A 17,014-nucleotide genomic window follows, 5' to 3' on the forward strand; every position below is an offset into this window, starting at 1 on the left:
AAAGTAAACTCACACTAATGAAATTACAGCTCAAACGACAGCAACTTTTAATTAAAATCTAGTTAAATAAGTTGCAAAATAAAATATGAAAAAACATTTTAATATTTTTTAGCTAGCCTAATCAGCTTCTACCTGTTATCTAATTTAAAATGTATAAATTTTTAACTTATACAATTTTTTCAATATTATTTTATTATGCAATATAAATATTTCAATGCTATGCCAATGTTATGTCTGAATTTTTCCGCAATTTGTTTAGCATAAGTCATCGACGTTACGCCCCGAAAGAAAATTAGTTCGCAAATAGTCGCCAATAGAGCGTAATTGAAATCAAAAGCTCAACGAAATCAACAGCCAAACAGGCAGCGCCTGTCAATTAACACATTAAACGCGCTGAAAAATATACGCAAAAGCGCTCAAAACAAACAAACAAACAAGGCCAACAACATCAGCAACTGTGGGCTGCGATTAGAAGCATAGAATTTCGTAATGGAGCACTTAGCGCCTCGCAAAACAAACAGCATGTTGGCCTGGAGCTGGAGCTGCAGCCGAAGCTGGGGAGTCAACAATGTTGCAGAGACTGTGTGGAGTGAGGTGGGGAGGGGAGTGGTGGGGTGGTGCAGGGTTTGCGGCGGCGGCAGCGACGGCGGCCGGCATCAAAGCGCTAATGTTTGACCCAGTTTGGAGCACTGCAGGAAAGGAACTGCGCAAAATATACACAACTATTTGGCTTTTTGATCATTAAAAACTGGTTGGCCTGGCCAAAAAGAAAAAACAAACACAACACAAACGCCCATGCCAATGCTGGCTTGAGCTTTTTGGACGCCTCGCCAAGCCGAGGCTTTAAAAGCAGCGACGCCGACGGCCAGCGTAAGAGTTTTAACATTTGATTAACGCCAAACGCGCGCGCCCGGCACAAACAGCAAACGCTTGACCAATGAACAGTCGATGGACCTACCTCACACTGCTGCTGCTACTGGCAGGCACTTCAGGCTTTCCGGATGGCGCACCGGCGGATACTTGCGTGAAGCAGCGTGCAAATCAGCCCAACCATGGCAAAGCGCGCTCCCAGCCGGCGCACACCAATCCCTTTGAGGTGGTGGCCAGCGCACAGACCTATCATCCGGGCCAGGAAATCTCCGTGCTAGTGTATCCGCGCCAGCAGGGCTCGACCACATTCCGTGGCTTCTTTTTGCAGGCGCGCGATGCCAATTCCAATGAGTGGATTGGCGAGTGGATCCAAAGCGAGAACACCAAGACAATACCGGAGTGTTCGGCCATAACGCACTCGGATAATCGTGATAAGTTGGGCGCCAAGCTGATATGGAAGGCGCCACAGAACAAACGTGGCAATGTCTACTTCACGTAAGTCAAGTATTGAAGATGAAAAGCGACAAAAAGTTTTTCTGCCTAATCATTGCCAGCAGCAACGCCGTACCGTTGCCTTGTGACCAAGGCAAATCATTAATCATACGCCACGTTGGTTCAGCCCAAGATTTGCTTGGGCACATTTGTGCGCATAATTGTCAGCAAAATGCCAGATAATCATCAAACAACAACAATGTAGGTCTTATGTAATTGATTTACTTCGAGACAAAAAAAGCAAAGTTAAAGCCAAAGCCAAAACTAAAACTGACGACTGACTGCGCATTCAATAGGAAAGTTGCCAATGCAGCAACCATAACCCCGAGCACTGCGCTACATAGGCGTGAATCTTTGAGTGAGCTATGACAGTGACAGCCATTTATCATTCGCACGTTCGCATAATGTGCGAGATGTTTAATAAATTATGTGTGTGTTTGTCAGCAAGGAACTGGCGAAAGCACAACTTTTTGATAAATTACCGCTACTGCTAGTTTATGAAGGGCGGGCGTGCGAGCTGTGCAGCAGCCAACAGCAACAAATCGCTTGTTGTCTAGTGTAAGAGTAACTGAAGTAAATATTTTGTGTCAACTCATCAATTAATGTCTATTTAAGGCATCTGTTTACCAAGCAATTGAATGCATTCAATTTTGCAAAATCATGCTGCGCTTACGTATTTCTTTCACTCTTCTCTTTGCAGCGGCACTGTGCTACACGATTATGGCAACTTCTGGGCCGATATTGTGGGAATCGTGGCAACAGAGCCACAATTAATTAAATAATTTCATTTAAAGCTTAAGCAAATCAATTAAACTTCAAATAATTAAGTAACAGCTATTGTTGTTTTGAAGCCAATCCCCCCGTTTCCCCCTGCGCGTATGAATAACCCAGCAGCTCACTCACACACACACACACACACACACACACACGCACGAGCAGTCACACATTTTAAATTTCCAGGCACGTTGACTGCATCTTATTGGAATTTTGTTTTGCCAAAGTAAATTGGCAAACGTAAGTTCGACTAGCTAAAGCAACGGATGATAAAGTAATTAGTGCAGTGCGTCGGATTACTGGCAAATGAAATTCTTAATGTCTTGTTATTAAATCAATATGTCGACTTGCTTGTAAACAAATAAAGTCGGCTAGCAAAATTAAATTAACTGCTGATGAAATTAACGCAAGCAATTACAAATGCTCTTAAAGCGAACAGTCGCAAATACTAAATAAATAATTCACTTGCTGTTTGCATTTGTTTTCGTTTACAATATTCAGCTGAACTTTATACTTACAATGTAGATATTACTGTCGTTACAATTGAAGCTTCACTTTAGTCACATTTATGCTTTAGGCTCTTATTTATTTGATTTACATACTTGCAGTTGCACTTGTTTACGTCTTTCCAGTAAAGTGCCTGGCAACCGTAGCCGGCGCGAATAAGCAGAGCAGAGTGTGGAGAGCTTGGGGGTCGTATCGCGTGTTGTTTTCGTGAGTTGCAGTTGCGGTCGCAGTCGACGTAGACGTAGACGTATCGCGACGTCGATGCGGTTTATCAACTTGTTTTGATCAAGCCCACAATCGCTGTTCGCATGTGTGTGTGTTTGTGTGTGCACGTCTGGGCACTCTCTTCGCTGCCGACTTGCCAGTGACGTGGGCGTACGCAAAGCCGCTCTCTCAAGCTTTACGTGAAGTATCGAGGTAAAGGCACAACGCCACTGTTTGGCAAGTTCGCTGTCCAGTCTGTTTTTGCTACACGCGCTTTGTTTTCATGTTTTCAAATATATGCACACTTGTTGTTCATTTATCAGCAAACGTTCCTCCTCATATTGCTTCTGCGCTTTCAAACACTTTCAGTTATAATTTTACAGCTTGTCGTTCAGGTTCTCGCAGCGGAAGACTTTTTGAATATGGTTATCAACTTCGCCGCCGGCCCAGCCAAGTTACCCGAAGAGGTTAGCAAATGCACTTGAAGGAATTGAGCATACTTTACATTTTAGTTTTATATGTATATTATTTTATTAGGTCTTGAAGGAAGTGCAGGCCAACTTGCTCAACTGCAATGGCAGCGGTATTTCAGTCATGGAAATGTCACATCGCTCCAGCAATTATGCAAAAATACATGATGCAGCGCTTGCCGATCTGCGTGAGCTGTTGAAGTTGCCTAAAAATTACAAGGTGCTGCTTATGCAAGGCGGCGGCACTGGCCAGTTTGCAGCAGTGGCTCTTAATCTCATTGGACGCACAGGCACGGCAGATTACGTCATCACGGGCTCGTGGTCCGCTAAGGCTGCCAAGGAAGCAGCTCAATACGGCAAAGTTAATACGGTCGTGCCAAAAGTGGATAGGTACATAGATGTTCCCAGGCAAGAGACCTGGAAACTAGATCCGAATGCATCCTACGTTTATTATTGCGACAATGAGACTGTCGATGGCGTTGAGTTTGACTTTGTACCTCAGCTGCCGACAGATGTGCCCTTGGTATGCGACATGTCATCCAACTTTCTGTCCAGACCCATTGATGTCAACAAGTTTGGCGTTATCTTTGCCGGCGCACAAAAGAACATTGGGCCATCTGGCGTAACAGTTGTTATAGTGCGCGAGGATCTCATTGGCAAGCATCTGAAGATAACACCATCTGTGCTAAACTTTGAACTGATGGATAAGAACGATTCACTCTACAACACACCGCCCACTTTCGGGTAAGAACATTCGACATTTGCCTTATTTATGCTTAATCCTCGTTCGTTCTTGACAGTATATATGTAATGGGACAGGTCTTCCAGTGGATCAAACGCAATGGTGGCGTAGCAGGCATGTGCGAGCGCGCTAAGGCCAAGTCAAAGCTTATCTATGACATTATCGACAAGTCCAATGGCTTCTACATCTGTCCAGTGGCGTCACGTGCCCGCTCACACATGAACTTACCTTTCCGTATTGGCAGCGCCACTGGTAACGAGGCGCTGGAAAAGGAATTCCTGACAAAGGCCGAGTCACAGGGCATGATTCAGCTGAAGGGCCATCGTTCGGTGGGCGGCATACGGGCCTCTCTCTATAATGCCATCACGCTCGCAGAGACACAGCAGCTGGCCAAGCTCATGCAGGCTTTCTATGAAAATAATAAAAACTAAACAGTTTGCCTCTTGGTGCACAATCATCAGTTGCATTATTATTTACATCAGACATCGTTGCCTAAATATATCATCCAGCTGTTGCTCCAGTGCAGAATTGGTACCGCGTAGGTTGTCCACTACCTTCTTGGCCCACACGAAGTACTGCTCACGTCGTTCCTGCATTGCAATTGTACAGTAAATCAGTTCCACTTAATACGGAGTGACTTACCTCTGTCCAACCGGATGGCGTATTAATCTGCAAGTCTCTCAGATTGTCTAGCTTATCGGCCAACTTGATGAGCTTGGCTCTGCTGCTCGACTTGGCTGCATTCACAATCTGCAAACGCTTGCGCTCCTGCTTCTCTAGCGACTTGTCGTCGGTCACCTGGCACACCAAATTGCACACATCACTGCCGAAGAGAGCCTCTACGTCCGCAAACGTTGCATCCGTATCCTCGACCACATCATGAAGTAGAGCCGCCATTAGCACCGCTTCATCTTGTACGCCGGCTTCTACGGCCAAAATGGTACTCACGTTAATAACGTGATTTACATATGGAGTACACTTCGGATCCTTTCGTCGCTGCTCACTGTGCTTGTGAGCTGCATATTGCAGACATTTCATAAATTGCTTCGAAGGGTGTGTTGCCATTAAACTTTATTGCTTCAATTGATAAACAAGTCTTGTATTGAAATTGGTAAGAAAAGCAATCGCAAGTGCTGCCAATTCAGATTTTTTAATAGCTAGTTTTTAATATATAGATTTCTTGCAAATCCCTTAAATTTGCTCAATTTTATATTTATAAATGTCATTTTGAAATATTTTAGTATTTAAATATTAAAAGGTTCATTGCTTAAATTGAAACTTCAGCCATTCTGAATTGATTTGTGTCAAAAAAAAAAAAAAAAAACAACAAAAAACCGCTAGAAGCAGCACTGGCAGGTTCTTATAGAGCCCGCAGTGTGTTTAGATTTAAAGCATGCTCAGCACTGAAACCTAGTCCTGCTTCCAACCGCTAGATGACGCTAACTTAAGCGCGAAAATTCAAAACTATTTAAATGAATTCAGGTAAATATATTTATTTATTACAATAGCCATTTGCTACGATATTTATTCCTTAGGACATTCGTTGTCATTTGATTTTTCCTTAGCCTTGTTACTTGCAATAACATCATCCATAAAGTATATTTTTCGCGTCTTCAGACAAGACCACTTCAAGCGCTTAATGTAGTAAGTAATGCCAATCAAAAAAAATGATATGATTACAGATTTAATTAGCAGCAACTTGCGGTCATCACCATCTGGCTCCGATGTCCATTTCAGAAACGTACACACATCCTTGGCTATTTGACTGGCTGAGGCTGGAACATCTGGATCATCGTAAGTGACAGACTCATTGCTTACTAGCTGACCCATTGCTATAGCGCCGCCCGAAAAATATGGATTAAAGTATAGTCCTTCGCGCAGTTGGAAACCAGCCGGAGGATCGCAGTAGCCAGTCAATAGAGAAAATATGTAGTCCTCGCCACCCTTGCGAGCAGCAATAATGTAACTTAGATCAGGCGGATAAGAGCCATTATTGGCCGAACGAGCTGCTTCCTCATTTGGATATGGCATAGGAAAATGATCAGACAACTTGCCCGGACGATCGTAGTAGTTACCCTCCTCGTCGGGACCGTCTCTCACCGTTATCATCTCCGCCTCAGCCTTGGCTTCCGCCTCAGTCATGCAGACGCCCACCAGATTTCGATATGCCATATACTGCAGCGAGTGACACGATGCGCACACCTCCTTGTACACCTGAAAGCCTCGACGAACGCCTTTCTTGTCTAAAGCCGACAGCAATCCAAGGTGACCCCACGCCTGCCTCGGAGCATGTACCATATCACTAGAAGCCTCTACACTAGCTTCTAAAGCGTACAGCAAAACTCCAGCGCCGCCCGTCAGAACGCCAATGCCAACACCTAGCAACTTTTGGCGCGCACTTAGCCTGTTCTGGGCATTCGTCCATGTGCTGCTCTTATGAGAAGTCCAGTTTTTGGTGGACTTGAGCAGCTTGCTGCCGAAATTCAACAACATTTTAGCCATGTTATAATTTATTTCTATATTTACGGAATTTCGATGATGCTGACAGCTGCGTTTCCTTTGAGCATTGAGTAGTGTTGTAAAACGGCAACATGAAAAGCTGCCTTTTTAGTAGCATTTTGAGCACTGGGCCTATTATGCTATGAAATGTTTTTATCTATAATCTTATACCACATGTGTCAAAAGTACTGACTTTCTATATAATTCTCTCAAATATTAAAGCGACTTCATTTATGCTCTCCATCCAACTTTAAGCCGTGCACAACAGAATGCAGGCACTTTCATTTGTTATCTGACGCAGTAATCTGTAAATCTGTAACAGGCCAACAAACAACGCTTGCATTACAATATTTCCTAGGCTTCTTCACACTGTGTGGCCACAACAAAGCTTCAAAATCTAACAGCAACAGCAACAACAATAACAACAACAACATCAACGAACTGCGGCCAAGCGTCGCAAACTGTTTTTGGTGAAAATTTGTACCTGATTTTATATTTCCCTTTTTTGTTACACTATTTTTTATTACGTATTATCATGTTTACCATATTTTTACACGCGCTTACACAAACACCATGCATGTGTGTACATAGCTGTAAATATGTGTGTGTGTGTGCGCTGCGTTCTGCTTCTGCGCAACGATGCATAATTCCCAGTTAAAGTTGGCTTTGCTGTTGTTACTTCTTTTGTTGCCGCTGCGCAATTAATAATTCTTTGGACTAGCGTTAAATTTTCGAAAAAAAAAAAAAAAAAAAACAACAACAAAATAACATCAAGAAAGCAACAACCGCAGCAACTTTCCATGAAAACCTCCACAAGCTTTTCACTCCCAACCGCCATGCATAATGATTTAAGACGCAAAGAAATGAGTTTACGATACGATCAAGGTAAATTCTAATTACCAAAGCCAACATTAAGTTTCAGTATACTTATATTGTATATATGTAACCTTTGAAAATGGCAAAAAAAAAAAAATAGAAATAATTCTTGTATATGTCCAGCAATTCAAATGTTGCATGTATTGGATGCTCAGATATTTTAATTTAATGAGATAAGTTTATTGATGAACAATAAATAAAACACATTAAAAATTATTATTTCTAGTTAAATTTTTTGTCACAAATAAGAAAGTTTTGAATTAATAAAGTTTTTACATTACGTATTTAAAATTATTATAAAGCTGAAACTGTAAAAACATAAAGATATGTATGTATTTATCAAAATGGACACTGATAAGTCTTTTGTTTTATTGTATTAAGCCCAAAATGTATGTAGTTTTTGAGAAAAACTTCTAATAAATAAATAAATGGCGACAACGGCAATTCTTATAAGAAGTACATTGATTTCATATGAATCAAAAGTCATATTCCCAATAAAAAATACCACAACTAAAATACATACAGACATTTACTTTAAAAATAGCCTCAGTACATACGCAGAGAGTAAAAAAATATGCATAATTTTGCAATAAATGTAAATATTACTGGTGCTGCTGTGCTTCCTTTGGGAGCCACAGCGCCATACAGTTTCCTGTTTGAAGATGCTGGGGCAGCAGTCTTCGGCCTAGGTATGGGATCGTTGCTGTAGCTTGTGACCGGCAGCTAGAGTCGCTCCTACTCCTTATCTTGAGCAGCACGAGAGGCCAGAAACAAGAATTATAGACCAAAAGCCAACTTCATGTACATATGTATATAAATACATAGGGGTTGTCTGTGTGCGTGTGTGTAACTAAAAGTGAAGGCACACAGCATCAGCAAGTTTTTTGTGCTTAAGCATTCAACAATTGTGATTTCAGTTGGTCGCAACGTAACGACAAAGTCAACCACGACGATCGACAACAAACAAACAATGAATATCAATAAATTTTACTTGATAAACACACACACACATGCAATACATACATATTTATATATATATATAATAACTAATGCAATGTCTTCAGCTTAATCAAGATGCACAAGCTGCAGTGCGCGTTTATGTATGTCGATGCGAATTATTATCTATAAAGAGATCAAATTTGATGTAATGGTTACATCTGTTTGCAGACAGCTTACATACACATATGTGCATATATACATACATATGTATGCTACTGTTTGATGCACACCTTTCACTCTGTAAAGAGCAAGGCTTAACTTAAGCACTCTCTTTGCCTTTATCAATTTAATTCTCTTGCTTGCAAAAACAGCAACCAAAGCGTGCAAGTATGCACATATACATACATATGTATATCTAAGACTATATAATTCTTTGTTTGTGTGTATGTCATGCGGTTTGCTGTCGATAGTGTAAAGGCTTTAGCTTCATTACGACGTTGTAACTGTCTATTCAATTCTTCGATTTGCTCGATTCGCTTTGCCAATGATGCCTGAGCCTGCCTAACTGATGCCAACACAAACATACATATGCCAAGCTTGCCGTCTATGTGTGTGTGTTTGTGTGTGTGTGAATGTGCAGCGTTCAGTCTCAGTTGCTGTTAACTGAAAATTGCTTTGATGCTTTGATGAAGCTGAAGATGGATTTTTCATACGTTTTGCTTGCTCGCTCATTGCTTTTACAATATCTTTCACACACATACATATGCACACTCTTACACTAACAGAGCGCAATTGAGTCATGTCATGGATGAATATGTCTAGTAGATACATTCAGGCACACTATCATAAGCGTTATACATAAATATGTTTGTATCTGCTGTTGATGAGTTTTATTTTAATTCCGCTTCTTGGCTTCAATTTCTTATAAAAATTATATACATACATACATACATATGTATGGTACTATATAGCCGACTGTATCTATGTATCGTATATCTGCAAATGTATCTGCTTTGCTTTTATCTTTAACATTGCTGCAGCGATTTGGTGAATCGCGCGTAGCTGATTGTAATTATTGTAATCGAGTCTCGAACCGATCCAATCCGATACGATCGCCATGTCTGTAGACAACAACATAGCATTTAGGTTTTGCCTGTTTCAGGTTCAGGTCCACTTCGCACACTGATTTGATTTCATTTTAGTTGCTTTGATCATTTTGTAATAGTTTTCTCGACGAGCGCGCGCGCTTGCGCGCTGCTTAAATCATCTTTAGCTTCAGCTCCAGCTTCAGTTCGAGCCTCATTGCATGCCTTGTAGTTGTAGCTAAATCGAGCGATCTGAGCGCGCGCATTTCTCTTTGAAGCGGCTGCTGCGGCGGCTGCTGATACTGCTGCTGCTGCTGCTGCTGACGTTGTCGTTGATGCTTTTTTCTTAAAGTTGATTGACTGTCTGTTCATTTAGCCGCCTGTCCGTCGCTCTCTTTGCAGTCTCTGACTGCGGCTCGTTGATTTGCCTTGCTGTTGCTATTGCCATTGCCCCATCGTCGCTTGTACATTTCGTTTAAGGCCATTATAGTTTTGAACATGTTCAAGTGCCATTCTCACGATTGTTTATAGTCTTTTAATTTCCAGCTCGAGTAAGAAGAAATAAACAGTGAAATTTAGCAGCTGACGAGACGATTTGTTGCTGCTGCGTCGTCGGCTGCTTCTGTCGTTGTTGTTCTTAGACTTAATGCTACTCACTTCACTCGTCAAGGTTCGAGTGCAACTGAAGTTGGCGCTTATGATGGATACGCAACACGGTGAAAGGCTCTAGCTCTGGTCAAGAGCGTGTGCAGTCAACAGCCAACAGCCAAAAAAAAAAAAAACTAAATGTTGCTTAAATGTTTGCCCATCAAACAGCCATTAAAGTTGATACATTCTACAAATAGACAACAAGAGGCTTTGGGGCAACATCATTGTAGTTACAAGTGATGTTTATACAATATTTAATTAAGGCTAAAGGCCAATTATTAGTAACAATCCACCAAGGCATATACAACTCCAATTCTTGTACATTCACTTTAGTATTTCCTTTGGCTCTTATTACGAATCCATCTTTAGTGCTTAACCCCTCATCTCAGTCAACTTTGACTGTCCGACATTTGCACGATCAATTGCCTGTTCTTTAATTAGCTGCTCTAACGTCAGCCAATTTGACATTCTCAGGCTTTGTGGGCCAGAATAAATTTGCCAGTCAACTTGTCTAAGCTCAACTCAACTTAGCTCATGTCGTTGCCATTTAGTCCATGATCTAGGAACTTTCAACCGCGCATAGAAATAAAATAAAATCAAACGACTGACAATTGATTTGTGCCTGGCAATGACGACGACGACGATGACAGCAGCATCTAAAGAGTGTGCAAGCCAAGTTTATTGCAATTTAAATTAAAAGCGCAATTCAACTGGAAAATTCGTCTAAATTGTTTTCACAATTACACGAGCAGGAAATCAACTAGGCAAAAGAGCTAGCAAAACCATGTGCCACACGATCCAGACCACGTTACCACAATCAAATCCTGAACAATCGCCAAAGCGTACGATATACATAAAAAAAAAAAAAAAAATTTCCAAAACTAATGATGCTTCAGCTCTGCTCTACGACTCGAGAGCAGCTTTCGTTCAAAATTTATGCATGTGAAAAGAAAGATACACTGGTTTGGATTTCCAAGAGGGTAAATCGCCAGATCCACAGCTAAAGCCAAAAGCCGCTGCTAGGCCAAAGAAATGGTTCGCGCGCAGCTTGTTTTTTTTTTTATACACTTTTTTGTTTTTGCATTTTGTGGGAGTTAAGCGATATTCTTTTTCTGCTTTTTATATACATTTTTTTTGTGCTGCGATAAACATCAGCGCAGCTAGAAGTTTAGAAAGGCAACAACAGCAGCAGCAGCAGCAGCAACAGCATCCGATGCAGTTGCTAGAACTAGAGACCAGCTACAGTCAGGCTCTCCTATCTATGTATCTGCAATACATAAATTGTATGTATCTATAGCTTGCCACATACAGTGTACAAAGCGTACTGAGCATATATACATATGTATCTGTTGGTATATGTGTGTATCTATGTAATGAGCATGTAACTAAACTTCTGTGTAGCCAAAACTCCTACAACGCTGTCGAAGCTGCTGCTGCTGCTGCTGCAGAGACAAAACCAAAAGACCAAGCAACAAGCAGCAAGAGCCACGGTAAAGACCGAGTCGAGTCGAGTCGAGTCGAGTCGAGTCGAGTCGCGGCAAGACCTACAGTCAACTCCCTCAATACCCGTTTGCCACAACTTCAATTCAACTGTACTGGCTGCTTCGTCTCTTGGCCTGACTCTATCTGATGATGGCCGTTAAAGTTAAAGCTGAAACTGAAGCTGAAACTGAAGAGCGTTCGTACCAACAACGTTCTGCAACATTCCCCCATGCTCCTCTTAGCCCCAAAAGCTACCCTACCCTTTGCCGCTACTCTCAACCATTAGGCCCCATCTGTGGTAGCGAGGTACGCTCGATCGCTCACTCGTTGCTTTTTGGCCTGAAGTTTGGTTCGCTTCTACTCGTAAACATGAGCTACGTTCTTTTTTTTTTTTCTTCACTTTGACTTCATTTGTTTGGCTTTTTTGGGAGACAAAACTGGTTATTACTCTTTTCTTTATATTTTTCCTCCGTTTGCCTGAACTTCACTACGTTTTCGGTTGGGTTTTTGTTGTAGTCGCTGTCTTTTGGTCGTGGTCTGTTCAAGTTGTCTTTTGGTTCTTTGGCAGTGGCGTATGCAAAGGGGAAATTGCCCAGCACATTATGGACAGCTGCTATCCTCCAGCTACGTCTGTGCCGCAGCCAAATCAAAATCTTAGCTTGCCTCCAAACACGAGCATGTGTGTGTGTGTGTGTATGTGAGTATTTGTGTGCTTGACTTCTAGGTTTGTGTTTGTGGGCAGCAACAGCAACCGCAGCAGCCTGCAGCAACGGTAACAAGTAGGAAGTGGGCGCTTGGTTGGCCTAGGCTTGGCCCGCATATAGCCAACTAGCCAGGCCAGGCTAGGCAACTTTTAGCCGCCACTAACAACAACAACCACGAAAACGATGGCGACGACTCCTTTGTTACATTTTGCGAGAGGTAAACGATCGTTAGAAAGGTTTTTTTATATATGCTGCCCCAGCATCATCGGCAGACGTTCACAGATTTGTGCGCATGTCTTTTTATTGAAAGCTGGAGCTGTAGCTTCAACTGAAGTTGTAACTATCTTACTATGGTCATGTTTCCTCTGCCTGTCGCTTAAGCTGCTTTTTGACTCTTTTTGTTGCATTTTTTGTGGTGGTGGTGGTGGTGGTGGTGCTGGTGGTGTTGCTTGTTTGTTGGCTACAGTCGCTATCTATTTTGTTGGCCAGGGATTCGGGCAGGAGAGCTCCTTTGAAATGCTGTTAACCTCGTTTGAACTTTGCCATTTGTTTAGGCTTTAAGCCATTGCATCTTTCTTTGCCTCTAAATTTATTTATTTGTTTTCCTTTTTATTTTACTTGACTTTTCTTCGACTGCAATTTAAATATATATGAGTATGGCAAACAAAAGGAGTGTACGTAATTTAATGTGAGTGGACGCGAACGCGTTGGCAGTTGGTTGCCCGTTCCAAGTTGCCAGTTGCCAGTTGGGCAACGACCGTAATGACATTTACAAGCTACACAAAATAAGAAAAATAAAATAAGTTGCAATTGCGATTGCAGCAGCAGCAGCTCTGAGATTGCATTGGCATGGGTCAGGCGACGATTTTTGCTTCAGTTGCTGGCCCGTTGCCCCGATATGAACCTGCGACAACATTAGCCCACTCTAAGCACACACCTCAAAACATTTTCGCAATGACAAGTTGTGAGTGTGTGCCGATTTTTTATCTCAAGTGAACTGGGCTTGGCTGCGAGCTTAAAACCTCTAACTGATTAAACTGTGGGAAGCGTTACATATCCAAGTTTAAGTTTTAGTGTGGTGCAAATTAAAATTCAAGAATCCCTATTAAAACTAGAACTGTAGTTTGGATTTAGAGCAGTAAACTGATTTCGCAAAAGAGAAAGAATTTCTCTTGTGGGCGATAGCGCATATCAATGAACGGAAATGGTAAAATAAATTAAATGCTTACGTACATTACGTACATGTACATACATATTTAAATGATCACTTCTTCAGCAAAAATTCATTGACAGCCCGGAATTGTGCCGAAACTGTGTCAGCTTGATGAAAATGATGCACGCCGAGCATTTTTTTTTTTTTTCCAGCACTATAATGGATTCAGAGATCTGGGTAGTGGAGGAAACGCAAAAAGACAACGAACCTACTGACTGACTGTCGGGCAACAGCTGCGTTGACGTCACGTACCCTTACCGAAGCGGCGCGCTGCTCTAGCTTTTGCCAAAGAAATGACAAAAGCCAACACACATACAAATAAAATCGCATAAAGATATAAATATGTTTGTATGTGTGTGCGTGCGTACAAACCTTTCACAAGCATTTCTCTACGAATCTTAAAGAAGCCACCCCACAAAAAAGTGTATAGCTGAAAAGCTACAACAACAATAACCAGAACAAGAACAACAACAACAACAGAGGTAGTTAAAAGGTGCGCGCGTCGACAAACAAACGGCATCGGGAAGCAGCAGCAGCAGCAACAACAACTTTTCCAAGTTGAACGCGCTGTTGTAATTATTTTAATATAATTTTTTCACTGCGTCATCATTATTTTCCTTCGTCTTTGATATAATTCTTCTTTGTATCATTTGTACACGATTACACACACACATCGAAGACAAGCGCGCGCTCGCGAGAGCGACGCTTACAAACTCTCTGAAATGTGTATGTATGCGAGAGCATGAACCCTAACGTACGCATGATACCAAGACACCACACCCCGGTTATACACTAGTAGCTAAGTCGCTAACATAGAGCACCAGGAAAATCATGTTAAGTTCTAACCCCGTGATGCATCACTGGTAGTGATGCCTCACTTCGAGTAACATGAAAAGTCCCTAGACAAATCAATCGAAGATACACGAAAATTGTAGCTGATCGTCAAATTCTGAAAAGTGTGCTATGTAGAATATTTTACCATTTATATTTTAATAAACTAATTTATTTGCAGAAAAACAAACATTAATATAATTTAAAATAATAAAATCATTTAAGATCCTTATTGAAATTATGCCTAAAATCGTTAGGAAATTGTTTTGCTGGTAGTTAAACTGGGCCCAAGTTAAATGCTAGGCAACTTGTTTGAGTTGCATCGGTTGCCCGTACGTCAGGGTGTTTTTTGGCAGCACGCTCGATCGCGTTTCAGAGTCTCAGCAGCGGTGTAACTATTTCAATGGCTCAACTTTGAGTTAGTCTTATAAGAGTGATGTTTGTGAGTGGTCGCTTAATAGCGCTGCGATGCGTTTTAGATACTGCGACTGCGCAACCGAGTGTTTGCAGTTTTTACATTTAATATTTTTCCCCTCTGGTAACAATAAATACATATAAACAAATAAATATAAAACGAATAAGAAAAATCAATAAACTTCGCTTGAACGCGTGTTTTTATGTGTGCTCGGTCGCTGCGCGTGTGAATTCCGTGTAAAACGTGAGATCTTGAACACACTCATACGTAGAACCATGTCTATGTGTGCGTTTTTGTGTGGGAGAAAAATAATTAACTGTACTCTACCTAAAAAGAACCAAAAACTAACCGCAAAATATTATAGCAGTTGCATTAATTGGTCGCCATTTTTCATTTCGTCAGTCTGCTGAATGCAAAACGAAATAAATGTAATGAACGATATTAAATTAAACTGAATAAAAATATAAAAAGTAGTGCTTGCATGGGTGTATGTGTGTGTAGCGTTGCCAGTTTGCGCTTTTATTTCAAATTGCCGCTGATTATACACACACACACACACACACACACGCAACGCAGGCACACATGAGTAAATACATACACAAGCGTAGGCATCAGTTTACCGATATAATGACCATCGTACCGGGCAACGGATGTACACGCAGCAGCGGTTACAGTTGGATCAGTCTAATTAGAAATGATTTAATTTCAATAACAATTTAGTAAAACTCAATTTGCGAGCATGAAATTGACAAGTCTCTCACATCCTCGTGCGTGTGCTTCAATGTGTGCGTGTGATCGTGTGTGTGTGTGTGTATGTCTGTATTCGCCATGCTTCTTCAATGCGAAGAGACCAGAATACTAAAAGAACAACGACCAAGCATACTTGAAAAATAAAAGCAACGCAGAGAAGCAACTGCCGCCATCAGCGATCAGCGCAGCCATCGTTCACCAACACATGCAAACAGACATTGAGTATACATATAAGAGTACTTACAGTCTGTATGGACGCGTGTATGTTTGTAAGCTTTACATTTTGCATGTATTGGCAGTACACACACAGAGACAAACGCACACGGATAGTTGAGTGTATATGTATGCGCTCTCCCCATATTTGTTCGCTTACAAACAAGCGGTTCTTTTTCTGTAGCTATAGCGTTGCCACTCTGTTTATTTTCATTTGTTTTTTCTCTTTTTAAATTTTGAACGTCAACGATCATTTGTGTATTTAGTTTATTTGCTGCTTATCATCAACGACGCGAGCGAGCACTTAAAAGAATAAAAGTAGAGACTGTTTGCGCTTATCAATATGCGCTGCTCAACAACAACAACAATGAAATTGTGAAACAAAACAGCCGGAGTAGCGTATCGAGGTTTGTTTTGTTCTTACTTTTTGCACTATCGCTAAATAATTGGAATTGAAAACTGGCATAAGACTAACAAAAATGCCAAAGCTGTGAGTATGTGTGCATATGTATGTAAAAGTGTTTTTGTATGTAGTGAACGCCCCAAATAACATATTGGGGGATTACGTACCAAGAACTACCGTACTGCTGTTTTTAGTGGGTGAGGGTCCAGTGTTTCACATTGTTGTTTAAGTAATTGTGACTAGATCCACACTCATTAAAAACGGTAATTCAATCAGCGATAGTATATGTATGGAAATAAATAACTTACGTTTTTTTTTCACCCATGTATAAAACCATAATGATCTAACAGCAAAAGTAAGTTGCTTAAATAATAATAATAAATGAAATTTGGGTTTATAGCCAATACCACCTGTTGTCTTTTGAACAGAGTAATTAGTCAAACTCATCACACAGATATGTACATAGACACGCATACAAACTCAACCATACAGAACGAATGCGCTCTCTCTCTCTCTCTCTCTCTCTTTATCTCTGTCTCTCTTTCATTCCTTTTTCTTCAAAGCAGCTGTCAGCAACAAAGACAGCAAGCAATTGTGATCTCTTTCCCAGGCTCAGGTGGCTTAATTACACGCACTAAATTAACACTAATGTATAGTATTTTGTGTAGATTCAGCTTTGAAGCACTTTACAATAGAACTTTCTCAAGACAACGACAAATGTTTTCAAATTAATTGTGGGTCGACTTTGTTAAAGAGCACAGCGAGTGTGTTTGTTTTATTTCAAGTGAAGGAAATTCGAGTATCAAAGACTTGAGAGAGCGAGAGAAAGAAAGAGCGTGAGAGTTCAACAACACTTTAGTTCTAGTGCTGGGGCGAGTCAGATTTCCGACCTCTTGT

At 41.1% G+C, this 17,014-nt stretch overlaps 4 protein-coding genes across 4 annotated transcripts; 2 read left to right on the plus strand and 2 right to left on the minus strand.

Annotated features, from left to right (window-relative positions):
- Nucleotides 1-934: 934 nt before the first annotated feature.
- LOC108601501 (putative defense protein 3) lies at nucleotides 935-2,144 on the plus strand. Its single transcript, XM_017989400.1, has 2 exons — nucleotides 935-1,365; nucleotides 2,063-2,144. The coding sequence occupies exons 1-2, from the start codon at nucleotides 938-940 to the stop codon at nucleotides 2,142-2,144; spliced, it is 510 nt and encodes a 169-aa protein (XP_017844889.1). The 5' UTR covers nucleotides 935-937.
- Nucleotides 2,145-3,212: 1,068 nt separating this feature from the next.
- On the plus strand, nucleotides 3,213-4,516 carry LOC108603615 (probable phosphoserine aminotransferase). Its single transcript, XM_017992565.1, has 3 exons — nucleotides 3,213-3,314; nucleotides 3,385-4,061; nucleotides 4,118-4,516. The coding sequence occupies exons 1-3, from the start codon at nucleotides 3,270-3,272 to the stop codon at nucleotides 4,488-4,490; spliced, it is 1,095 nt and encodes a 364-aa protein (XP_017848054.1). The 5' UTR covers nucleotides 3,213-3,269; the 3' UTR covers nucleotides 4,491-4,516.
- LOC108603617 (guanosine-3',5'-bis(diphosphate) 3'-pyrophosphohydrolase MESH1) lies at nucleotides 4,487-5,203 on the minus strand. The gene is made up of 2 exons (XM_017992566.1): nucleotides 4,702-5,203; nucleotides 4,487-4,649 (listed from the first exon to the last, which is right to left on the minus strand). Exons 1-2 carry the CDS (start codon nucleotides 5,122-5,124, stop codon nucleotides 4,533-4,535), a joined length of 540 nt encoding a protein of 179 aa, XP_017848055.1. The 5' UTR covers nucleotides 5,125-5,203; the 3' UTR covers nucleotides 4,487-4,532.
- Nucleotides 5,204-5,543: 340 nt separating this feature from the next.
- LOC108602357 (cytochrome c1, heme protein, mitochondrial) lies at nucleotides 5,544-6,644 on the minus strand. The gene has a single exon (XM_017990457.1). The coding sequence runs from the start codon at nucleotides 6,559-6,561 to the stop codon at nucleotides 5,584-5,586; it is 978 nt and encodes a 325-aa protein (XP_017845946.1). The 5' UTR covers nucleotides 6,562-6,644; the 3' UTR covers nucleotides 5,544-5,583.
- Nucleotides 6,645-17,014: the final 10,370 nt, after the last annotated feature.

This window comes from Drosophila busckii, chromosome 3R (assembly GCF_011750605.1).
Source record: "Drosophila busckii strain San Diego stock center, stock number 13000-0081.31 chromosome 3R, ASM1175060v1, whole genome shotgun sequence".
NCBI lineage: Eukaryota > Metazoa > Arthropoda > Insecta > Diptera > Drosophilidae > Drosophila > Drosophila busckii.

Bases quoted from the DNA above. Each gene is read 5' to 3' on its own strand.
- LOC108601501 (XM_017989400.1), top strand. From the start codon at position 938: ATGAACAGTCGATGGACCTACCTCACACTGCTGCTGCTACTGGCAGGC. The intron at 1,366-2,062 runs GTAAGTCAAGTA...TTCTCTTTGCAG, and splicing joins CGTGGCAATGTCTACTTCAC to CGGCACTGTGCTACACGATT.
- LOC108603615 (XM_017992565.1), top strand. From the start codon at position 3,270: ATGGTTATCAACTTCGCCGCCGGCCCAGCCAAGTTACCCGAAGAG. The intron at 3,315-3,384 runs GTTAGCAAATGC...TTATTTTATTAG, and splicing joins CAGCCAAGTTACCCGAAGAG to GTCTTGAAGGAAGTGCAGGC. The intron at 4,062-4,117 runs GTAAGAACATTC...CGTTCTTGACAG, and splicing joins AACACACCGCCCACTTTCGG to TATATATGTAATGGGACAGG.
- LOC108603617 (XM_017992566.1), bottom strand. From the start codon at position 5,124: ATGGCAACACACCCTTCGAAGCAATTTATGAAATGTCTGCAATATGCA. The intron at 4,650-4,701 runs GTAAGTCACTCC...ATTGCAATGCAG, and splicing joins CGCCATCCGGTTGGACAGAG to GAACGACGTGAGCAGTACTT.
- LOC108602357 (XM_017990457.1), bottom strand. From the start codon at position 6,561: ATGGCTAAAATGTTGTTGAATTTCGGCAGCAAGCTGCTCAAGTCCACC.